This window comes from Lagenorhynchus albirostris, chromosome 3, assembly GCF_949774975.1.
Source record: "Lagenorhynchus albirostris chromosome 3, mLagAlb1.1, whole genome shotgun sequence".
Classification (NCBI taxonomy): Eukaryota; Metazoa; Chordata; class Mammalia; order Artiodactyla; family Delphinidae; genus Lagenorhynchus; species Lagenorhynchus albirostris.
This window is the reverse complement of record NC_083097.1, coordinates 115,114,133-115,140,072: the sequence shown is the minus strand read 5'-3', so window position 1 is coordinate 115,140,072 and position 25,940 is coordinate 115,114,133. Positions and strand designations below refer to the sequence as shown.

The following is a 25,940-nucleotide window of genomic DNA, read 5'->3' as shown; positions in this document are numbered from 1 at the left end:
AACTCGGAGACCATGTCTGCAGAATTCTTTTCATCTACAAGAGAGGAGGGAAGCCCTGGCTCAGGACCTAGTTTTAGGTCCAATCAGAGGAAGATATTAAACCTGCTCCTGGAGAGAGATACTTCCTTTTCCATCAGTTCAGATCTCCCTAGAACCCCAGTGGAGAAGAAACTTTTTGGTGATTCTGCAAACCTAAGCATTTTGTCTGGGTAAATCCACTTTTTCTTTTCACACCTTATATCCTTTGCTCTTCTAAACAGTTTTTGGGTTTTTAAAAATTATCCTGGCTCAGAGATCAGGGTTTAAGTCTTAGCTCTGCCCTTGACTAGCCATGTGACCGTTTTGAGTCTCAGGCTTCTTTGCTGTGACATAATATCTTACTAGGATCTTGTGAGAATCAAATGATGTGATGTCTGGGAAAAGTCTTTGAAAATTTTATTGCATTATATGAGTTTCCACTTATTAGTACTACTGTTAACGTTACTGTTACTGTACTTCAAATTCTGGTCATGCTATGCCCTCATGCGTCAGCTAATCAACAAAGTTGGAGAATCACAGATCAGAGAAGTACTGGAGACTCCAGGGAGAAATCAAATCTGTGTTGTTATGTTGCTCAGGGCAAAAGATGTGTGGTCAAGACCCACCTCAGCCAATTTTTAAAAATTCCCTTGTCTCAATATGTTGGTGAGGAGAAAATGAGGTACAGATTATTAGAGTAGAGAAAAGTTGGGAGATTTTTCTCAGCCTCATCTGAAATACTTCCAAAAAACAATTAGCTTTATTTGGACACTGCTCAGATTATGTGATAGTCATTGAGGGGTGTTTCAAATGAAGAGGATAATGTGATCTTTGCCTTTTAAGGATGTTACAACCTAATGGGAATCTTGATGTATTATTATGTCTCAACAGAGAAACCCCAAAACGTTGCCTTAATCTTTCGAATCTTAGCAGCGGGGAGATGTCTGCCACTCAGTTTACCACTTCTTCAGACCTTGATGAAACTGGTAGGGAAAAGGGAGGTAAAAGCCTCAAGGGAAGGAATAACTGTTAGGGGTGAGGACAGAGTAGTAGGATAGAGATGGAAGGTGGTAAAAGTAAATAGAGAACCTTGAAGATGGAATTCTTTGAGTACCTAGAGGATTTTTGAGGAGAATGATTCAGCCAATGGGAAGAGAATTGACCCCAATAGGAGTCACTTTTCATTGAGAAAGTTAGACAAGAAGGAATATTTTGTTGACTGATTGTGGGAATGAAAGTGGTAGTTAAAGATGAAAAGTTTATGCCCTAGTCTAATCTCAGCAGAGGCAAAGAAACCAACATAAAGAAATACTTTGTCAACTAATTCTTATGTGTTTTTATAGGGTGTGTACCCCAAAGGAATGTGTTTTACTAGTCAACCATTTTAGTATTTGTTCTGATTTCACATTTCCTGAGTGATAAGCTTTCCTTTCTACTCATGGAAGAAATCTCTGTAGTTTAGCATAATGCACTGCTAATCAGAATTTTTTCTTTCCGTGACACATGTAAATTCTTAAGTTTCCATGAACTTGTACCTTATACCATGGTACCTTGTACCATGAAACTGGTACCTATCAAGAGCCTTTGTGTTCACAAGGCCAGCTTTTGAAATTAATATGGCTCACTGGTAATGAAGAAAATGAGAAGGAAAGACAAAATGCATGGACAAGAATAACTCTTCACATCTGATTGCAGGTCACTTGGATTCTACAGGACCTGAGGAAATACAGTTAGCTGGGATGTAAGTTCTTTTGCGAAATGAACCCCATGCTAAAGCCTTTTCAACACTGGCCTGGGGATTTTATCCTATGCAGACTCTGTAGAGTAGAGAATGTTTCACTTTAGATGTAAGTGGGCTTGGGGGCCTAGATTCTTCCCTTGAAATGTTTTTAAGTTTCCAAGATCTAAATTGTGTTGTGAAAATGAAGGCTATTCATTTTAACCATCACATACAATCAGTATTGTCTTTAGAATGGAGGAGAATGGTATACTGCACTTAGATGGAGTATATATATCTTAGTGGTTGAAAGTGTAGAGTGCAGGCTCTGGAATCAGAGTGTCTGGATTCCAGTGGCTTACTACTACTTCACCAGCTGACTCTGACAAGTTTCTTAATTTCAAGGGACCTTAGTTTCTTTATTTGTAATAAAGAAATAATAATAATGGAGATAATAATAGCACTTTACATAAATGGCTGCTGTGAGGATTAAATGAAAATGTGTACCTAATGCATACCATACATTTTATAATGTTTATTATTATTACTGTTGAAGATTCTTTGTTGGAGATCTTTTTTTAAAAATTAATCTATTAATTAATTAACTTTTGGCTGCATTGGGTCTTCGTTGCTGCGCGCGGGCTTTCTCTAGTTGCGGCGAGCGGGGGCTACTCTTCATTGTGGTGCATGAGCTTCTCATTGCAGTGGCTTCTCTTGTTGTGGAGCATGGGCTCTAGGCACATGGACTTCAGTAGCTGTGGCATGCGGGCTCAGTAGTTGTGGCTCGTGGGCTCTAGAGTGCAGGTTCAGTAGTTGTGGCGCACAGGCTTTGTTGTTCCGCAGCATGTGGGATCTTCCCGGACCAGGGATCGAACCCGTGTCCCGTGAATTGGCAGGCGGATTCTTAACCACTGAGCCACCAGGGAAGTCCCGTGTTGGAGATCTTAAAATGTTCAATCAGAGTACTCAGGACTGAAAAGTAATTTTAATTCAACTTCTTAAATTTATCATAAATTTTCCATTTGACTGTTTTAATCTTTTTATAGTATTATTCTTCGATGTTTAGATGAATTAGGTGCCACTTTTATGCACTAGGGAAGGCTTTCCATGAGTATTTTTAATCAATACATGTGAAAATTTTACTTTATATTGCCTGTATTTTCTTTGAATTGTTTATATGTCCTAACCCAGGTAAACTAGATAAAATCTGGAAAGGGAGGATAGAAATTCATAAAAAAATAAATATTAACTCCCAATAGTCAATGCTGAAAAATTAGTAAATTGTAAATTGTGTCTGCATAAGATGTAGGACAAACTCATCATCTTTGATGCATATCTCTATATATGGTTATGCCAGTGAAATGAGGTCCTTATCCCCAGGATGTCACTCAATGTCTTGATATTTACCACAGAGAACACCCTACATATTGTTATTGGAAAAGACATATCAACTAGGTACAGGTCTCCTAGAATGGAAGAAAGGAAAAGTGGAATGTCCCAAGCCACTGAAGAATAACCAAATTCTATTTGGGGTTTAACTGACTGGCAGTTTTTTTTATCTACAGGAATTATCACCAACACCTTGTAAAATGCAGCCCAGTGAGTAACTCATCTTTCTTGGGTCTGAGTTTGTTTGTCAGGTGGGAAGCAGAGGGCTTCCAGCTTACCTGTGGCTTGAGGATGCTGGATGTTCTCAGAAAACAATCTCTTGTAGGCACAGCTGCTTTGTAGCACTCCGAATGCTTTGGACCATGGCCACAGGAAGAAAGATGCAATATGTAGCTCATCCGCAAATAAAGAGAATGTGAGTGTTTTAATGGAAACCTAGATCCATTAGCAGTTTTCTTCCTTTGAGTGGAACAACTAACTCATCAGTATCATTATGAGACCTAGAGCTGTTTGTGCCTCAGTATGCTAGACAAGCAAATTGCATCACTATGGTAAAAAAATTCTTTATGGTTTGTTTTGTTTTTACCCTTTAAGGTTTGATCCTAGCTCCAAGTCTTCCACAGCAGTTCATCATTATTACTCGTGTTCAGTTGATTGCAGTGTAAGGAATTTAGGACTTTTTTTCTTTTTTAAACAGATAGGGATAACTTACATAACTTGTTCACATATTCTTTGCATGGCTTCATATACAAGTCTAGGTTTCTTAATTTCTTCTTATTTCCCCCTTAGCCCAGGTTCTTAGCCCCTATTCTGAGGAAGTTATTGTCCTTTTTCCTCTGAGTCTCAGACCATCCTTCAGTTCCAAGTTGAAACTGGCCTCTCCAAAGCTACCTAATCGCTAAGATAATTCTCTAACTAATCCCTTCAACTAATCCCATTTTCTAGCCATCTTTTTTCTTTTCCCTGCCTCCCATCCTTTCCGCCAGGTCAGTATCTATAAAAGATAGCTGCTGTTCTTCTTTGCTCACATTGCCTAAGTTATGCCCATGTTTTTGGCTGTTCTAATCAGCTTTTTCTTGAATTACAGTCCTTCTAATCTCCCTTTATAATCACTTTTTAAAAATCTCATCATTCCTTCCCCTGTCAGGCTCCCTTTTTCCTCCCTTCATTTGGCTTGTGATCATAAAATTAGTACGCTCCAGAGCAGATCTACACACCATAACAAATCCAAACCATAATTTGTATTTTCAGGGTACGTGGTCAACCTTGGTTACATATACTGTGTTTTGTAAGGATTATTCATGGCTTCATCAGATGAAATGTTTTTGGCAGGGTCTGCTGACACTTCTCTTCCTCCAGCCAATGTAGTTTTTCTTATGCAGGAAAACAGCACTTCAAAGCCCTTGGAGTGGTGGGTACCCAGGAACCTGAGGTCTCCTCTTTTTCTGCTGGTGAGTCACTGGACATCTTCCTCAAGAGTCAACTGAGGTATTGTGGGGTAGAGGATGATAGATCTGGATTTATGTCCCTTTGAATTTTTCAAAGCTGACTTGGGTGAGAAAAGAGGTTGGAGAAGTAACCTTTGAGCAGGGAAAGGGAGGAGATATCCTCTGATCTTTTTATTCATTTAAATTTAAGGAGAAGAAAAAATTCTTAGGCCTTTTAAAAAATTTCCCCTTTATTCTTTAAGTGTTTCCGCCCCCCCTTCCCTGGTTTTAAAAGTACTATGTGCCCATTGTGAAAATGGTATAAAAATAAACTACAATGAGATATCATCTCACACCGGTCAGAATGGCCATCATCAAAATATCTACAAACAATAAATGCTGGAGAGGGTGTGGAGAAAAGGGAACACTCTTTCACAGATAGTGGGAATGTAAATTGATACAGCCACTATGGAGAACAGTATGGAAGTTCCTTAGAAAACTACAAATAGAACTACCATACAACCCAGCAATCCCACTGCTGGGCATATACCCTGAGAAAACCATAATTCAAGAAGAGTCATGTACCAAAATGTTCATTGCAGCTCTATTTACAATAGCCAGGACATGGAAGCAACCTAAGTGTCCATCAACAGATGAATGGATAAAGAAGATGTGGCACATATATACAGTGGAATATTACTCAGCCATAAAAAGAAACGAAATTGAGTTATTTGTAGAGACGTGGATGGACCTAGAGTCTGTCATACAGAGTGAAGTAAGTCAGAAGGAGAAAAACCAATACTGTACACTAACACATATATATGGAATCTAAGAAAAAAAAAAAAAGGTCATGAAGTACCTAGGGGTAAGACGGGAATAAAGACACAGACCTACTAGAGAATGGACTTGAGGATACGGGGAGGAGGAAGGGTAAGCTGTGACAAAGTGAGAGAGTGACATGGACATATATACACTACCAAATGTAAAATAGATAGCTAGTGGGAAGCAGCGGCATAGCACAGGGAGATCAGCTCGGTGCTTTGTGACCACCTAGAGGGGTGGGATAGGGAGGGTGGGAGGGAGGGAGACGCAAGAGGGAAGAGATATGGGAACATATGTATATGTATAACTGATTCACTTTGTTATAAAGCAGAAACTAACACACCATTGTAAAGCAATTATACTCCAATAAAGATGTTAAAAATAAATAAATAAATAAAGGAAAATATAAAAAAGAAAATAGCTACCTCATAGAGTAAAACCACTATTAACATTTTACCTCATTTCTTTCAATCTTTTAACCATGTGTACAGTTTTACAAAGTTGAGGTCATATCATATATATAACTTCATATCCTGTTATTTTAAGTTAATATTAAAACTCTTAGGGCTTCCCTGGTGGTGCAGCGGTTGAGAGTCCGCCTGCCGATGCAGCGGACGCGGGTTCTTGCCCCGGTCCGGGAGGATCCCACATGCCGCGGAGCGGCTGGGCCCGTGAGCCATGGCCGCTGGGCCTGCGTGCCCGGAGCCTGTGCTCTGCAACGGGAGAGGCCACAATAGTGAGAGGCCCGCGTACCGCAAAAAAAAAAACAAAAAAAAAAACTCTTAGTAAACATTACTTTTTAAGGGATGCTTTTATTCTAACCCCTACGTACAATACTTCCCGATTGTTGGACACTTAGGAGTATCCACATTTTGCTTTTACAAATAATGCTATCATGTAAGTTCTTGAGCACAAATTTTTGCCTATGTTAAAAAATTTTTTATTTAGGATTAGCACCAAGACAACATAATTACTGGATTAAAGGGTTTAAATATTTGTTAAGATTTTTGATACATATTGCCAAATTCCTTTCCAAAAAAAGTTCTAAGAATTTATGTTTTCAGGAGCAATCCATGGCTCATTTGGATAATTTGTTATCACTTTAAAAAAAATGCTTATTAGATGGGTAAAATGTTTTATTTTATGTTAAAAATAATTAGTAATGATTTCATGTGACTATTAGCCATGTATATTTTCTCTAGTGAATGATTGTGTCCTTTGTCCATTTTGCTATTGGAGTCTTAAGTTACCCAGGCACTCACTTGTTGTGATTTTTTCTTCTTTTTTAAATTGAAGTACAGTTGATTTACAAGGTTGTGTTAGTTTCAGGTGTACAGCATCACTTGTTTTTAATAGACTATGGACTTAAGATACTGCAGAGATTTGGATTCTAATCTCAACACTTTGGGAAAGCCATTTTAACATATCCCATGCTAAATAGATGAAGCTGATCATGTTTCAGATTTTTGATTCCTTGGAATAGGGGAAGACGTGGAGCATGGTGAATTACTACATAATCTTCTGTATATGTGTGTGTGATTTTTTTTAATGTAGTAAAATATACATAACATTTACCATCTAAACCATATTTTTGTGTACAACCCAGTGGCATTAAGTACGTTCACAATGTTGTACAACTATCAGCACTATCCATTTCAGAATTTTTTCATCCTTCAAAACAGAAGCTGTCTACCCATTAAATAATAACTGCGCTTTTCTCCCTCTGGTAACCTCTAGTCTCTTTTCTATCTCTGTGAATTTGACTACTCTAGGTACTTCATGTAAGTAGAATCATATAATATTTGTCCTTTTGTTTCTGGCTTATCTCACTTAGCATAATGTCTTCAAGGTTCATCCGTATTGTAGCATGCATCAGAATTTCATTCCTTTTTATGGCTGGATAATATTCTATCATATGAATATACTGCATTTTGTTTATCCATTAATCTGTTGATGGACATTTGAGTTGTTTACACCTTTTGGCTATTGTGAATAATGCTGCTGTGAACATTCGTATAAAAATATCTTCAAACCCCTGCTTTCATTCTTTGGGGTATATACCAAGAAATGGAATTACTGGTCATATACGGTAATTCTATGTTTGATTTTTTTGGGGAACCACCATACCGTTATCCATAGCGACTGCACCATTTGACATTTCCCACAGCAATGTACAAGGGTTCCAATTTCTCCATATCCTTGCCAACACTTGTTATTTCCTGGGGTTTTTTGTTTGTTTGTTTGTTTAATAGTAGCTATCCTAATGGGTACAAAGTAGTATCTCATTGTGGTTTTGATTTGCATTTCCCTAATGACTAGTTATGTTGTATATCTTTTCATGTGCTGATTGGTCATTTGTATATCTGTGGAGAAATGTCTATTCAAGTCCTGTTTCCTTCTGTTGTTATTGTTGCTATTGTTGTTATTGTTGTTATTGTTGCTGAGTTGTGGGAGTTCTTTATATATTCTGAATTTAATCCCTTATCAGATATGTGATTTGCAAATATTTTATCCTATGGGTTGCCTTTTCACTTTTTTGATAGTATTCATGTGATTTGCAAATATTTTATCCTATGGGTTGCCTTTTCACTTTTTTGATAGTATTCTTCGATGCACAAAAGTTTTTAATTTTGATGAAATCCAGTTTATCTATTTTTTCTTTTGTTGCTTGTGGTTTTGTGTAATATCCAAGAAATCATTGCCAAATCCAAGGTTGTAAAGCTTTCCTCCTATTTTCTTCTAAGAGTTTTATAGTTTTAGCTCTTACATTTAGGTCTTTGATTCATTTTGAGTTAATATCTGTATATGGTGTAAGGTAAGGGTCCTGGATAGTTTTTAATATTGTCAATATAATTCATAGGACAATGGAAACTTGGTGGAAAGTGAAATGAAACATCTGGACAGTCCTATTACTACAGTTTCAAAATTAGATAAAAATCCAGAGCTAGGAGAAAACCAGACAGAGGAGATTTCAGATGAATTGATGGAGTTTTCTCTGGAAGATCAAGAAGAGGCCAAGGTAAAGTACTCTCTGATGGTGTTTTTGCATTTTTCGAATTCCTTCATTCTTTTTAATTAATTAAGTTTTTAGCTGCGTTGGGTCTTAGTTGCAGCACGCAGAATCTTTCATTGTGGCGGGTGGGTTTCTTTCTAGTTATGGCACGCGGGCTTCTCTCTAGTTGTGGTGCACAGGCTCCAGACCATGTGGGCTCTGTAGTTGCAGTGCATGGGCTTAATTGCCCTGCGGCATGTGGGATCTTAGTTCTCCAACCAGGGATCAAACCTGCGTCCCCTGCATTGGAAGGTGGATTCTTAACCACTGGACTACCAGGGAAGTCCTAAATTCTTTCATTCTTGAATAAATAATATTGTGTATCTAATATGTTGCAGCCACTGTACTATGTGGTAGGTCTGCAGAGATCAAGAAGACATGGTCTCTATACTCTAAGGGCTACCTGACTGATAGGGTATCAGGTCATCATGAGACTCTTATTACTGCTGGGTGAGAAGGTTCGTTAGCAGTTTGAGTAGATCACCATCAATGTAATCTTGTGTAAGTGATGCCTCCAGAATAATAGTAATAGATGGGATATACTTAGCATGATTTTTTAAGTATTATACAATATATATTTTTGTCTTTTATCCTCCCCATATCATTGAGAGGAATATCTGAAGCCTGTAGCTTATTGGCGATATACTGAAATATCAAAGATAGTTTCTGAGGCAGTTAGATTTTCTGAATCAACTTCATTTCTTTGAAACAAATATGTGTAGGGGTGTTTTTTGTTTTTTGTTTTGGCTTGCCTTGTGGCATGGGGGATCTTCCCCAACCAGGGATTGAACCTGCACCCCCTGCATTGGAAACATGGAGTCTTAACCACTGGACTGCCAGGGAAGTCCAGGGGGTGTGTTTTTTAAACTTATTCATTTTACAAGGTAATATGATATAGCTGAGTTAGAACCCTTGGATTCTGGTCCTCATTCTCTTATGTAGTGTTATGACCATGAACAAGACACTTAACCACTCTAAGGCTCAGTTTCTCAAATATAAAATGGAGAGCATAATGATAATAAACACTTCCACAAGAGAATCATTGTTAATATGATAAAGTATTAAAAGCAGTTTGTAATAATATACCTACTTTATTATTGTTAATAAAAACTATTATAAGCTGTTAACAATATTCAATAAGTATTTATTAGGAAGCTGGTATGCACCAGGTGCTGTGCTAGAACTAAGAACAGAGTCATGATTAAGATGGACAAGATTCCTAATTTTCATGTAGTTCCTATTTGTATTTTTTCTAGTCAAGAAGATAGATAATGCAAGTAAGTCAATAAACAAGATAATGATTGTCAAAAGTGCTGTGAATGGCAGAGTGATAGGAAAAAGGGACCTAGGAGTTTGGGATGGTACTACTTTTAACTTCAATCTGAGTAACTGGAGAAATGGTGACACTGTAATGAATTTGAAAAGAAACGTGAATTCAAAGGGAATAAGATGTGTTCAGTTTTGGACATTTCAGTTAGAGACAGTAACAGGAAGCTTAAATGGAAATACTGAATGAGGAATTGGAACCATCAGGGCTGGAAATGTACATTTCAGAACCATCTGCATAGAGGAGAAAATGAAGGCTAGTGACTCCAAGTTTAAAAGCAGAGAGAAAGTTTGTGAAGAAGGAGTAATAGCCACTAAAGAGTCTAATAATGAGGTAGATACATAACAGGAATAACATCATTCAAGGATCAGAAAGGAGAGATCTAGGGCACAGAGGTGTCAATTTTATTTTCATCACTCCACACAGAAATTCTTTGTAGAGTTGTATAGTTTTAACTCTTAAATTTGGGTCTTGTTCCATTTTGAATTAAGTTTTGCTTATGGTGTAAGGTAAAGGTCCAATTTCATTCTCTTGCATGTGAGTATCCAGTTTTTCCGGCCCTATTTGTTGAAAAGCCTGTCTTTTCCTCATTGAAAGGTCTTGGCACCATTGTCAAAAATCATTTGACTGTGTATGTGAGGGTTTATTTCTGGACTCCCTATTCTATTCCGTTGGTCTAGGTGTATCTCTACAGAACCATAGTTCCAATTACTGTAGCTTTGTAATAAGTCATTTTATATATTTTCTTATTTCACAAAGTATATTTGAATATATTCTCCTTGAAAGAAAATTAGGGTTAATTAGCCTTGGGTATTATGTTTTTCTGACCACCATTCCCAATCCTGATTGAAGGATGACTTTGAGATTATTTGGGGTTAGAGGGAAAAGTCAAGAGCATGGGAGTCAATAGAGCATATTGGTCTAAAAAGTATGGACTCTAGAGCCAGACTGTCTGGGTTCATAGCTTGACTCTGCCACTTTTACCTGTATGGGTGAGTCATATGATCTTGCTATGCCTCAGTTTCTTTTAAATTAATTAATTAATTTGTTTGTTTGTTTGTGGCTGCTGCGTTGGGTCTTCGTGCCTGTACGCAAGCTTTCTCTAGTTGTGGCGAGCGGGGACTACTCTGTTGCATGCTCGGGCTTCTCATTGGGTGGCTTCTCTTGTTGCAGAGCATGGACTCTAGGTGTTCTTCCTATGTTTTCCTCTAAGAGTTTTATAGTGTCCAGTCTTACATTTAGGTCTCTAATCCATTTTGAGTTTATTTTTATGTATGGTGTTAGGGAGTGTTCTAATTTCATTCTTTTACATGTAGCTGTCCAGTTTTCCCAGCACCACTTATTGAAGAGACTGTCTTTTCTCCACTGTATATTCTTGCCTCCTTTATCAAAGATAAGGTGACCATATGTGTGTGGGTTTATCTCTGGGCTTTCTGTCTTGTTCCATTGATCTATATTTCTGTTTTTGTGCCAGTATCATACTATCTTGGTTACTTTGTAGTGTAGTCTGAAGTCAGGGAGCCTGATTCCTCCAGCTCTGTTTTTCTTTCTCAAGATTATTTTAGCTATTTGGGGTCTTTTGTGTTTCCATACAAATTGTGAAATTTTTTGTTCTAGTTCTGTGAAAAATGCCACTGGTAGTTTAATAGGGATTGCATTGAATCTGTAGCTTGCTTTGGGTAGTATAGTCATTTTCACAATGTTGATTCTTCCAATCCAAGAACATGGTATATCTCTCCATCTATTTGTATCATCTTTAATTTCTTTCATCAGTGTCTTATAATTTTCTGCATACAGGTCTTTTGTCTCCTTAGGTAGGTTTATTCCTAGATATTTTATTCTTTTTGTTACAATGGTAAATGGGAGTGTTTTCTTAATTTCACTTTCAGATTTTTCATCATTAGTTTATAGGAATGCCAGAGATTTCTGTGCATTAATTTTGTATCCTGCTACTTTACCAAGTTCATTGATTAGCTCTAGTAGTTTCTGGTAGCATCTTTAGGATTCTCTATGTATAGTATCATGTCCTCTGCAAACAGTGACAGCTTTACTTCTTCTTTTCTGATTTGGATTCTTTTTATTTCTTTTTCTTCTCTGATTGCTGTGGCTAAAACTTCCAGAACTATGTTGAGTAATAGTGGTGAGAGTGGGCAACCTTGTCTTCTTCCTGATCTTAGTGGAAATGATTTCAGTTTTTCACCATTGAGGACGATGTTGGTTGTGGGTTTGTCATATAAGGCCTTTATTACATTGAGGAAATTTCCCTCAATGCCTACTTTCTGGAGGGTTTTTATCATAAATGGGTGTTGAATTTTGTCGAAAGCTTTCTCTGCATCTGTTAAGATGATCATATGTTTTTTCTCCTTCAATTTGGCAGCAGGATTCTTAACCACTGGGCCACCAGGGAAGTCCCTGAGCTTTTCTTTGTGAGTTTTGTTTTGTTGTCATTGTTTTTAATTATTTTATTTTATTTTTTGGCTGCGCCGCATGGCATGCGAGACCTTAGTTCCCTGACCAGGGATTGAACCCATGCCACCTGCACTGGAGACGTGGAGTCTTAACTACTGGACCTCCAGGGAAGTCCCTGTGAGAAATTTTAAAATTACTAATTTAATCTCTTTATTTTTTGCAGGTCTAGTCAGATTTTCTGTTTTTTTTCTTGACAATAGTTTTTGCCTTTTTAGGAATTTTCCTGTTTAATCTAAGTTTTCTCATTCATTAGAATATAATTGTTCATAGTATACCATTATGATTTTTAAAAATTAATTAATTAATTTATTTATTTTGGCTGAGCCAGGTCTTAGTTGAGGCATGTGGGATCTTTCAGTTGTGGCATGCGGGCTCTTAGTTGCGGCATGCATGTAGGATCTAGTTCCCCAACCAGGGATCAAACCTGGGTGCCCTGCATTGGGAGCACAGAGTCTTACCTACTGGACCACCAGGGAAGTCCCCATTATGATGTTTTTAAAATTCTATATGATTGGTTGTAATGTCCTCTCTTTCATTTGTGATTTTAGTAATTTGAGTCTTTTCTCTTTTTTTCCTGGTCAGTCTAGCTAAAGGTTTATCAATTTTGTTGATTTTTTCAAAGAAACAACTTTTGGTTCTGTTGTTTTTCTCTATTGTTTTTCTATTTTCTACTTCACTGAGTTTTGCTCTAATCTGTCTTATTTCCTTCCTTCTGCTTGCTTTGGATTTAGTTTCTTCTTTAGTGGAGGTTAGGTCATTGACTTGAATTCTTCCTTCTTTTTTATTATAGATATTTACAGCTATAAATTTCATCTAAGCACTGGTTTAGTTGCATTTTTACCTAAGTTTTTGTATGTTATATCTTCATTCTCATTCATCTCAAAGTATTTTCTGATTTCCCTTGTGAGCTTTTTTGACCCACTGGTTATTTAGGAGTGTGTTAATTTCTACATATTTGTGAGTTTTCCAGATTTTTTTCTATTATAAATTTCTAACTATTCCATTGTGATCAGAGAACATACTTTGTATCACTTCAATCCTTTAAAATTTATTGAGGCTTGTTTTATGTCCCAGTATATAGTCTATCCTGGAGAATGTTCCATGTGTATTTGAAAAGAATGTATATTCTACTGTTTGTTGGGTACAGTATTCTATAGATGTCTGTTAGATCTATTTGGTTTATAGTATTGCTTCAGTTTTTGAGCTTTCTAAAAATGGAACCATACTAAATGCGGCCATCACTGGCCTTGCTATTCTCACCACGGCATTTGTTGTTCCTTCAGCCTGAAACACTCTTCCCCTGGGCAAACATGATTTTCTCCCTCATTTCGGTCTCTTATCTCCACATATGTCACCTTAACAGAAAGGCCTTTCCCGACAAACTTCTAACCCCAATATTTTTCCTGTCTTTTATCCTTCTTTATTTTTTACTTACAGCACTTTTCACTACATGAAAGTACAGAATATATTTATTTGTTTGTCTCTTCCACTCTCTGATTCACTGCTGTGTCACCTGGTATTTACTTAAAAATTGTCAAACAGGTATGTGAATGTGGAAGTCTGGAAGTAAGAGCAGAAGTCTTGAGAGAAAAATTTGAGAGTCATCAGCATAGAGGGAAAGTTTAAATTCATGGGTAGAAAAAAGTCACCTGTGGCAAGAGTGAGGAGATTGAAAAAGGGCCAGGTCCTAGCCCTGAATCCAACATCTGTTAGAGGTTTGGTAGGTGAGGAAGCTTGACAAAGAAGACTGAGAAGGAGCAACAGAGAGGTAGAAGCATCACAGTTCTTTTAGTAAACAGTTGTCTATACTAGGACTAAACTAAGAAACTAGGCTGTGCCATTGAAGCTAAATAAGGGATTAGCCAAGTCAGTGGAAGGCACTGTGAAATTCAGGATGATACATGGCTAAAGAAGTGACCGTCTGATGTGACAACAAGAAGATTGTAGATAACCTTGACAAGAGCAGTAGAGCGGTACAGACAGAAGCCAAGACTATGTGTGCTGAAGAGCATATAAGCCATGAGGAAATGATGATGCCTCCTCAGTTTACAAAGTAATAATTATCTAATTTAACATTTTAATAAAATCCACAAGTAGAATTGAACTTTTCTCCTTTCTGGCCTTTGCAATGCTTTAAAACTCCCAGATTTGGAAAGTGTTCATTGATTCCTTAAACAATGAAAGTCATTAGTTGGTAGATCTAAGACAGCTGGTCCTGGGATCTCCCCTCACTAGCTTCTGGTAACTGGGAAACTTCTAACTGGCTAGACAAATCTAAAGTATCATCATCATCATTCCTCTATGACCTACCACTTATACTCCTTGCAATAAGTTGCCATTTGTTTTTATATAAATGTATTGGAAAGTATCTGTCAAAACAGTAGTGGCTGTTTGTTTCTGTTTGTTTCTGTTTGTTAAAGTCGTTTTTTGCTATCATTTATTTCTGGCTTCTTGTCCTTGGACAATATGAAACCCAAAGAGATGTTTATCACCTTCGTTATCACCATCATAATAGCTACCAAAAACCTAAAGCTTCAGTGCAACAGAATAGATATTCGAGAAACAGACTCATGCATATATGGTCAATTGATAATAAACCAAGACACAAAAGCAATTAAATGGAGAAAGCATAGTCTTTTCAACAAGTTGTGCTGGAGCAATTGAAAATCCATCTGAAAAACAAATACTTCAATCTATACTTCACACCATATATAGAAATTAGCACAAAATGGATCATGGGCCTAAATATAAAACCTAAAACTGTAAAACAACTGAAGGAAAAAAACAGGAGGAAAATGTTTGTGACCTTGTGTTAGGCAAAGATTTCTTAGATGTAATACTAATACATGGATACATTTCACTTAGTAGATAATTAATTCAAACTCTTTAAAATGAGCCCTTAGCTTAATAATTACAGTGTGTTCTAGAGAGGCTCTTTTGGTTAAAAGAAACAAAGATTGCACTAAGGCCAGCAAATTTGAAATTCTGATCTGGCTTCCTCCTGCATTCTTCTCAGGGCAAAACTGAAGTTATATGAAGGGAAGTCTGTCATGGAGGCTGGGTAGCCTACTCCTCAGTTCTTCACCACATTTCCTCTACCACCATACCTTTGGTTCATCCATCCATTCATTGGCGTCATGGCCTTTGACTATATCTCTTGGCTTCTTCCTTTTAATAAAGCTTTGGCTTCTGCTGCTGCCTAATTATTTTGATATTTTCCAAGTTAGACTATCAGAGAGGGAACCTGATTGGCCCAGGTTATGTTTACATATTCTTGACCACTAAATAGGAGTGTTCAGTCAGCAATATGGTCCAGTCACCAGTGGCTTGGAGTAGGGTTGTGGAGACATAGGGAGATGACTGGCAGGGGTCCAAAGGAAAAGGTAGGTATAGAATGTTGGTATATCAAATGTGAACTGTACCTTCAACTGGTACCATGAACAATGGAGTTTTCCTTAGGACCATGGGTGTGACAAACACTGTAGTGTAGATATAGTTATTGTAAAGTAAAATACTGATGTTCATGTTTTCTTCTCCTAGAAACCATTTATTATCAATATGTGTTCTAATTTTGGCTCTCTTATCTCTTATTTAGGAGGTCTAGCACCCTCCTAAATCAATCCATGGCAATTAGTGAGGTGAGTGTATAAAGAAGGAAACAGAGGATAAGAATCTTGAATTAGTTGAAACTTGCCATCAGAGGTCTTTTAATATATCCCCCTGCCTCTGGGTATATAACACACATATCATGCCTTTCAAAGAGACAATTAGTCCATCCTCCTGTATTAAGTCTATTCCTGGGCCAGCAACTCCCAAACTAGTTCTTCATGGTATTTAATCTACTTTTTTCCTGATGGGCTTCATAGTATCAATCCTGTAATGGTCATCCTGATATTAGATTCTAGTGTTTTCTTTTTCCTTGCATGCTGCTTATTTTGCTATATTTCTTCCCCATTCATCCCCTTTAAGAAGGCTGAATGACATTTTTTCTCTCTCACTCCACAGATTGAAAATACTAAAAAAAAAAAATTTTTTTCCCAGAAAGTTCCAAAAAGTAAGCTTGAATTTGCCCACACAGGAAACTATTTACATAACATTTACATTGTATTAGGTATTATAGGTATTAGGTATAGGTATAGGTATTAGCTGTATTATAATCTAGAGATGATTTAAAATATACAGGAAGGACTTCCCTGGCAGTTCAGTGGTTAAGACTCCACACTTCCACTGCAGGGGGCATGGGTTCGATCCCTGGTCAGGGAACTAAGATCCCACATGCCGTGCAGCATGGCCAAAAAATAAATAAATAAAATACAGTATACAGGAGGATGTTCATAGATTATATACAGATACTACATGGTTTTAAGTAAGGGACTTGAGCGCCCCTAGATTTTGGTATCTGTAGTAGTCCTGGAACCAGTCTCTCACAGATACCAAGGGACAACTATATACTCTTGCTTCTTAGTACTTTTTCACCCAGGCTAACTTTTTTGGCTTGTCATCTTCAGTTTTGTCGGGGTTCTTAAATCTTGATTGTCAGGATCTTAGACTTCCTTGGTGGCACAGTGGTTAAGAATCCGCCTGCAGGGCTTCCCTGGTGGCGCAGTGGTTGAGTCCGCCTGCCAATGCACGGGACACGGGTTTGTGTCCCGGTCCGGGAAGATCCCACATGCCGTGGAGCGGCTCGGCCTGTGAGTCATGGCCGCTGAGCCTGCGCGTCCAGAGCCTGTGCTCTGCAACGGGAGAGGCCACAACAGTGAGAGGCCTGCATATCGCAAAAAAAAAAAAAAAAAAGAATCCGCCTGCCAATGGAAGGGACATGGGTTCGATCCCTGGTCCGGGAAGATCCCACATGCTGCAGAGCAACTAAGCCCGTGTGCCACAGTTACTGATCCTGTGCTCTAAAGCACACGAGCTGCAACTACTGAGCCCTCGTGCCACAACTACTGAAGCCCGCGCGCCCCAACTACTGAGTTTGCATGCCACAGTTACATGCCACTGAAGCCTGCGTACTGAGCCCATGTGCTGCAACTACTGAAGCCCGTGTGCCTAGAGCCTGTGCTCTGCAGCAAGAGAAGCCCCTGCAATGAGAAGCCTGCGCACTGCAACGAAGAGTAGCACACACCGCAATTAGAGAAAGCCCGCGTGCAGCAAGAAGACCCAACACAGCTGGAAAAGAAAAATTGTTTTTTGATTGTCAGGGTCTTAGGATCCCATAGAGAAACTATCATATGACTGGAGGAACTAAGCTTGCATTTGCTTTCTTCTACAAGAATTGTTATATATAAGATGGTCAGGTCGAGAATTTGGCTGGATTTAAAACATCTAGGAGAGATGGAACATCATGCAGTCTGAGGAGAAAGATGTTAATGAGGAGGGGAAGACAGGTTGCTTACCTGGGGCATTGTTTCTCAAACTTGAGTGTTCCTAGGAATCACCTGGGCATCTTGTTAGAGTGCAGATTTTAACTTAGCAGGTCTGGGCTGAAGCCTAACATCTGGGATTCTGCATTTCTAACAAGCTCCCAGGAGATGTTCATAATGCTGGCCTGCAGACACACTTTAAGGAGGAAGAACCTTGGGGTTTCATATTTCCAAACAGGCATCTGTGAACAGGAGCTGCCTGTATCGCTCCTCTTCGTTGCCAGACAGTTTGAACAGTCCAGGACTGAAGCAGATGGTAAAATTCAAGGACAACACAATACCAGATAAAGTAAAAAAGAAATATTGTTCTAGCCACAAAGAGCTCAGGAAGGTAAGAAACTTTTTAAGAAGACAGTCTCTTTAATCTTCTATCTCGTTTTCTCCACTTTTCTGGCATGGGGATTGCTTTAGTACATCTTTTGGTCTTCTTCATTACTTTTACTTTTATCTCTTCTTTCCATCTTCCTGTTTTCTTTTCTACATCTGCATCCATATATAAAATATTTAATAATAAATATATTATAGTATAATTTTGGAAATGATGTCATTGTATTGTCTTTCCAACCCTCTTTTTTAAGATCTGAGAAAGTACAAGGGAACTTTGATTGGTAAGGACATTTATTGTTGTTTTATATGCATTCTGAGAGAAATAGCATCCTAGAGCACACTTGTTTGGTGGGAAGCAAATTCTGAAAAACTTAGCCCTCATTCCCTATCCCTCCTTTAAAAAAAATCTCAATACATTTGGCTATTTTATAAAATCAGTGTATGACGTTACAGAAAAATGGAAAATGCAGGTAAGCAAAAAGAAGCCGTTGCGAAATGCCCATAATCCCACAGACCAGAGATAATTACTGTTAATACTAGATGTATAGTCTTTCAGACATTTTTTAATGCAAATGTTTTTTCTTTTATTAAAGTGGCATTATAAAGTACATGTTTTCTAACCTATTTAATGATATCATGTCATATTTTCATGTCACTGAAATTTACAATATACTTTTTATTCCTTAATAGTAATCTGTAGTGTGTGGATATGATTTGTTTAATCAAGATCCTGTTATTGATCATTTATTAGAAATTTTTCTCTGTTGTAAACATCCTTACAGCCAAATCTTTGTACATATCTTTATTTTCTTAGTAAAACAAGTGGAATTATTAGATCAAAGAGTATGCATATTTTTAATGTCTCCCTCTACTCCTTCCATCCCATGGTTTTTAAACCTTTAATATGAGGACTGGGGGTGGGGGGAATCTTGTTGTCTTCAGGGTTTAGGTATAAAGAAAATGGTCTCCCTCTGTGACATTAATATGACTCAGATGCTGGAGGAAGATTCTAACCAGGGGCCTCTGATTGGTGATTTCTCCAAGGTGAGTTTGGTTACACCAATCCTATATTTCATCCTGTATTTTGGATCTGAATCTTCTCTGCTTGCAGAGGACACTAGGTTTAATTAATTATGCATCTTCACCAAGTACTCACTGATAACCTGAAATTGCTGTAGTGGTAGATCTAGGCCCTAAACCTTTCATGAGAAAGGATTCCTTATTCATTCTGGGAATATCCAGAGCAGTGGGGAAGATAAGAAGAGGCTTTCTTTTTTTTTTTAGCTGTACTGTGCAGCATTCAGGATCTTAGTTTCCCAACCAGGGGTCGAACCTGTCCCCCCTGCAGTGGAAGCACGGAGTCTTAACCACTGGACTGCCAGGGAAGTCCCAAGTATGAGGCTTTCTACTTTTTTTTTTTAATATATTTGAAAATTATGTAAATCATACTTGGTCACTACAGAAAAGATGGAAAATGAAATCTACCCCAAATCTTGTCATAGTATTGTTGCTTTTATTTAATATTTTCTTGGTGTATATTCCTGCAGACTTTTTTCTATGTATTTTCACAAACACACATTCATGTACACAAATACATTTTTTGTTTTTCTATGTTTGTTTTGTGATCTGCTGAGGTTTTTATTCCCTCTCATTTGATGTATCAGGAACATCTTTTCATGTCAGTAAACAGTTCTGCTTCATCATTTCATCACTTTTAATAGCAGCACAGTACTTCTTTCTTTCTTTTTTGGCTGCCCATAATTTCTTGATAAATCCTTTCTTGTAGGATATTTACTTCTACAATTTTTCCTTATGCACTATACCAAGGTGGACATATTTGTAGCTAAATCTAAAACTTTGTACCTATCCGTAATTATTTCCTTAGGATCAGTTCTTAGAAATGAAATTGCTGCATATGCATGTTATAGAGAGCATTGATTTCTGAAGGCATCTGAGGTTTTAAATGTCATTTGGAAAGGACAATATATGGGTCATGATCTCAAATTTGGGTATAGAGAACTTGCTATTATTTCAGCTCTTGGGTATTTCTAGGTATGTGCACTGCCGACCGTGTCAGGGAGACACCAAGATCTGAAGTACGTCAACCCAGAAACAGTAAGCAGATTTCTGGAGATGGTAACTGGTTACATAAGCTACCATCTGGTCTGTTCTGTCCCTAAAATCCCCACTTCCATTTGTATTTATTTCTGTGTTCACTCATATAGGCTCTTTATTCAACTGAAGCTGTGTTAAAGGACTCTCTTTTATATGCACCTTTGTTTTTAATTAAACAAATGATATATAATTGTTATGAAAGAAAGGAAGGAAGGAGGACGGGGAAAGGAAAAAAGTAAAAATCACCCAGTTAGGCTGAACTTACATCCTGGTTTACATGTTGCAATCCCGTTTATGCCTATTAGTGTAGGGTAATTATTAATAGTATTCTCTTTCACTCTCAAAAGTGTCCCAGTTTGTGCAGTAATTATTTGGTCACTCTACCCATAACCTCACCATCAGAAATAAGCACTAATAATACTTTCCTTATGGCCTTACACATTTTATTCTGGCATAAGTTTTATAAAAATAGGATCATAATAAACATGTAATTTTGCAATTAGCTTAGTAAGACATTGTAAACATCTTTCTATAGCAATAAAAATCTATATTATTTTTGGATAATATAGATAATATATCTATATTATCCTTTCAATGGCTATGTAATATTCTGTTATACTGATAATGTCTAATTTATTTAACTAAACCCCTTTTATTGAGTATTTAAGCTATTCATAGTATTTTGATAATATGAAACAATGGTGAGATGAATATTATTGTGCCCTATCTTTATGTACTTTTCTGTTTACTTAAGATGTTAGAAAAGAAATTGTTGAAAGTGTAATTGCATTTATTTTTATAAGTATTTACAAAGTCCCCTCCAGAAAGGTTGAACCAATTGACATAACTACATGAGCTTAAGTTTCCTCTTCTGGATATCACCCCTTTCCTTCCATATCCCTTTTGGGAAACTTGCTTTCTAATTTTACAGCGGAGGGTGGGGAATCATTTCTCATTTCTTCTTGTAAAATCAGGAGCTCTAGCTGCTACCTGTGCCCTTACAGAAGTCCTTGGGTATCTTCTCAGAGGCTGACTGCAGCCATGCCTGCCTCCAAATAAGTAGCCTGAGTGTGGTTTTCCCTGATGTCCTGGTAATACCAGCTATTTTGGTTCTCCAAAAAGGCCATTTCCTATTTTATCCTCTCATGTGGGGTGGGGCTGCATCACTGCCGTATTTCAACCATAGGGGGACTTTGGAGGCTGGGCGTACAGTGGAATGCTGTGCAAATCAGGAACTGTGTGACTGGCTCTTCTCTCCCTCAGAAGAAGCAGGATATTCAATCATAGTTTCTGTGCAGGTGGCTGCCTTGCTTTTGGGGAAGTTCCAGGGTCTGATAGAGATATTTTATATCATCGATTGCCGCTATCCATATGAGTACCTGGGAGGACACATCCAGGTAAGGTTACATTGAGGACTTAGTAGGGAAGGGGCTGGGGATAGCTCTTTATTGAGAAGTCTGGACAAAGGGTCCTGTGAACTCTAGAACCAGGGCAGATTTTATATATTTGGAGCACATCAAGGCTCAGTCCTCATTCCTGTTCTAATTCTGTGTACTTTGAGCAATTTACTTTCCCTTTCCCTCTTAGACCAATCTCCCGTCTTTCTATAGGAGCCAAGAGCTCCTACCTGGAAGTAAAAACATTCATCCAAGGACTGAGAAGCACTTTGCAAACACTTAATGCTTACAGACATTCCTCACAATGATCCCTACACTTCAGGCAGCTCCATTCTATAAACATTTATTGAGCACCTACTACATACCAAGCTCCATGCCGGGCCCTGGGGGTAGATACAGGTAGATTGCCTCTCTGCAAGTACTTATAGTCTAGCCTTCCTGAACCAAATATTTCAAGATGGTATTCCAGTTATTTCTAAGTGTTGGCCCTGTTCACAGATCCTTAAGGAAATACTTAATAAAATTATTTTACAGGGAGCTTTAAACTTGTACAGTCAAGAAGAACTGTATAACTTCTTTCTGAAGAAACCCATTGTCCCTTTGGATACTCAGAAAAGAATAATCATTGTGTTCCACTGTGAATTCTCCTCAGAGAGGGGTCCCCGCATGTGAGTGTCTACACAGGGTAGGGTGGGTGATGGAAATGGATCTTGAGTAGGGACTTACAGCCAGAGAACCTTCCCAGATCAGTTCAGACAGAGACTGAATCAATGAATACTTTTCACTGAAGTTTGAAGACTGTTAGGGAGGTGGAGGAAAGGGGTTTCTACAATTCAAAGGTTGGAAGCAGTGAAGGAAAAAGCATTGGGAATTAGGTACCAATGGAGCAGAGGAGAAAGAATGGTGCTACTTGGACCTTGTTTTGCAAAAATAGATCTGGAGTTCCTTTTGAGGGTTAGCAAAAGTCCTCCCCTTCCCCAGTGTATAGCCCGTGGAATCCTGAACTTGCTTCTTTCCACCCCACCCATCCCTGGATTTTCTCTAAAGGTACCGCTCTCTGAGACAAGAGGACAGGGCTGTGAACCAGTATCCTGCACTGTACTACCCAGAGCTGTATATCCTCAAAGGGGGCTACAGAGACTTCTTTCCAGAATATATGGTAAAGGATGGGGCACATGGGGCAACGGGGGAGCCCAAACTCGGGGAAGCCTACTTCAGCATGCAGCTCCCAGGTCCTGCAAAGCCCTCTGAGAAGAAACTGCTGCTTCTTCTTAGCCACTACTTGCAGCATCTCTATTATACCTAGTAGGAAGACTGCATAATCAAGAGGATCCCTTACTCTGTCCCCTGCCTTTCAGGAGCTGTGCGAACCACAGAGCTACTGCCCTATGCATCACCAGGACCATAAGACTGAGCTGCTGAGGTGTCGAAACCAGAGCAAAGCATGGGAAGGGGAGCGGCAGCTGCGGGGACAGATTGCCCTGCTGGTGAAGGATGTGAGCCCATGATATCAGATCACCCACTGGCTGCTTAGGACTCACCAAAAGACACTGTAGAAACCCTAAGCAGAAAGAGGCCATCTTCTATGCAGCTAAACCCAAGATGTTAAAAGATGTCAGCAAACCAACAGGCTGCCAAACTACTGAAATCCCAGGCCTGGGGACTGGTTAGGTGTCAGTAGAGCTCCTGGCTGGTGGGAAGTCCTGGAGCTGGCTCTATAAGGCTGGAGCCTTGGGTTGCATAGAGATTTGTGTTGCTTCAGGGAGCTGTTGGATTCCTCTTCCTAACTGCTTGAGTCTCCTCAGAGGTCAGCCACATCTTTTTCCCCGTGGGCTTCTGGCTATGCGAGAGAGAGTTGCCCATCTTCTTTCTCTATATTTTCCTTCTTTGTTTCCCTTTCTCACCTTTTTTTAAAATGGGAAAATAAACATTGAAGAATGAGAAATGCGATTGTGAGCCGAGTCTGTTCCTAGAAGATGTGTATAAGGAAGTAATCACCACATTAAACTCCTTCGGACAAAGATGTAGCCATCTCTATTCATAGCTAAGGCCTAGGTGCTTTTCTCCAGACCATGGTTCTCAAAGTTTGGGCCCTGGTCCATCAGCATCATCTGAACTTGCTTGAAATGCAAATTTTCACAGCCCACTCCAGACCTACTAAATCAGAACATCTGAGGTTAGGGCCCAGAAATCTGGGTTTTAAAAATCTCCTTTTCAGGTGATTCTGATACATGAAAGGCTTGAGAACCACAGCTCTGGAATTAAGGAAAACCTTTTAAATTTCATTCTTCAGCAATGTTCCAGGCTTTCCTTTCCTAGACCATTCCATAGTATGAGTTGCCTAAAAGTGTGCCCCAGACTCAACACTCAATGGTATCAAGGCTCAGAAAACCAAAATAATTGCCATTCTCTAAGGCCAAGGGATAGGTCTGAGTTGGGCTCAAAAGGTTCCTTATCTACAGCCTCAATGGAGTTTTGACTTTTCCCATTTTCCAAAATTTTTTTCTCCACTCCACTTCATGTCTCACAGAGACAAGTTTAGGATTTAGGATTGTTGGAAGTAGAGATCCGTGCTATATGAAGATAGGAATAAAAGAAAAGTACCAAGCAAGATCAGTTAGACTTCAGGAAGATATTTTAAATTGCATTCTTCAGTATTATCCCAGGCTTTCCTTTCTTAGAGCTCTTTAAGGTGAGTAGGCTTTTGTCTGTGTAGTAAGGTACAGCCCTACTTGGCCTGGGTGGCCGTGGAATTAATTGAACATTGTCTTCTCTGGCATTAACCTAGTAGTAGTGATAGCTCAGGACTAGAAAAGGACAAAGGGCTCTGAAGCCTAGACTGACATAGAATGGAGACAAAAATGATATCTTCCCAGGTTCTGGAGCAGGGAGACTTTTTAAAAGTGAGTGGGAGGGAAGGAGGGCATTAGCCATAGGGCAGCCCAACAGTGTGCCAGAGTGACTGGATTGATTTTTGCAAGGTTTGCAAGTGCTGTTCTCCCGGAATGCTGCATGCTTGCCTCACAGCAGAGGGCACTGCTGTATTCTCTAAGCCAGCCACTGCAGCCTGCAGCCTCCACTCCTAGCTGGAGCGTGTCTGTCCAGAGGGAGGCTCCCTCTCTGACCTGCCTAAGCCCTTGAGCTCAGAGCTCAGAAGGGCCGGGGGTAAAAAGGAAAGAAAAGCTCCTGCTACATTAGGTGGAAATAGCTGAGGGAAAGATGCTGCTTCCCTGTCCCACTCCACACACTTCCCCCCACCAAGCAGGAACTTCTAGTTGCATGAGCAGGAAACTGCTGGAAGCACCTCCACTTCCAAGTGTGATGAGGGGTCCCTGACTCACTGCCTAATCTAGTGGGTCATTTCCTGATAATTCTCCCCAAAAAGGTGGAAGCAAGTCACTACCTGGGAAGAGACTGGTGTACAAGTGTTCACATTTCAGTAATCTTAAATGGAAATTCTGAGTTGCAACACATAAAACTAGGGCTTAATCAGCTATCTACTTTGTGGAAAATTATATTTGCCTAAAAGGCAACATTTTCCCATATAGTTTCTTGTAATATCTTCCCATTGTATAGGTACCGCATCACTTAATTCATGTTATTTTCAGGAACAATAATAATAGTAGCTAACAACTTTTCAGTTGTTTACTGCATGCAAGACTTCATGAACTCATTTTATATATAAACTCATTTTCACAACAATCCTGTGAGGCAAGTATTCACTATTATGCATGTTTTACCAATAAAGAAATTGAGGAACAGGGGGATTAAGTAACTTGTTTTTTTTAATTTATTTAATTAATTTATTTTTGGCTGCATTGGGTCTTTGTTGCTGCACGCGGGCTCTCTAGTTGCAGCGAGCGGGGGGCTACTCTTCGTTGTGGTGTGCAGGCTTCTCATTGCGGTGGCTTCTCTTGTTGTGGAGCATGGGCTCTGGGCACGCAGGCTTCAGTAGTTGTGGCACGCGGGCTCTAGAGCACAGGCTCAGTAGTTTGGTGCACGGGCTTAGTTGCTCCGCGGCATGTGGGATCTTCCTGGACCAGGGCTCAAACCCGTGTCCTCTGCATTGGCAGGCGGATTCTTAACCACTGAGCCACCAGGGAAGCCCAAGTAACTTGTTTAAAATCCCACAGTTAATTAATGGCAGAATTGGGATTTGAACCCAGGCCGAGATGGCTCCAGAGTCTGTACCGTTAATAGATTTTGCTGTTACCAAATCCTCATCAATGAACAATCTGTCTTTCTAAGTTGGCACTGTATCAGGTGTTACATGTGTAAGAGCCTCAGTTGTCGGTTCTTGAGAAGTCAGGGCCATAGGGTTGCTAGGGTTTGAGAAATGAGGCTAAGGGCAGACACTAAGACCCCAGCCCAGGAACCTCCACACGAGGCTATATAGGGGGTTAGCTCTGCTCTGGTGTCCTTGCACTGACTGGTATTCGTTCATCATGAAGTCAAGT

General features: G+C 39.0%; 1 protein-coding gene across 3 annotated transcripts; it reads left to right on the top strand.

Annotated features, from left to right (window-relative positions):
- The first annotated feature begins 3 nt into the window (after positions 1–3).
- Positions 4–23,337, top strand: CDC25C (cell division cycle 25C). 3 transcript variants are annotated; one of them, XM_060146279.1, is made up of 13 exons: positions 4–209; positions 910–1,004; positions 1,714–1,759; positions 3,301–3,334; positions 3,450–3,539; positions 8,234–8,392; positions 17,823–17,975; positions 18,914–19,015; positions 20,024–20,086; positions 21,385–21,483; positions 22,018–22,151; positions 22,531–22,642; positions 22,842–23,337. In XM_060146279.1, the coding sequence occupies exons 1-13, from the start codon at positions 13–15 to the stop codon at positions 22,989–22,991; spliced, it is 1,434 nt and encodes a 477-aa protein (XP_060002262.1). In that variant the 5' UTR covers positions 4–12; the 3' UTR covers positions 22,992–23,337. The 3 variants fall into 3 exon arrangements, with proteins under 3 accessions (XP_060002262.1, XP_060002263.1, XP_060002261.1); XM_060146280.1 differs by lacking the exon at positions 20,024–20,086; XM_060146278.1 differs by lacking the exon at positions 18,914–19,015 and having other exon boundaries at positions 13–209.
- The last annotated feature ends 2,603 nt before the right edge of the window (positions 23,338–25,940 follow it).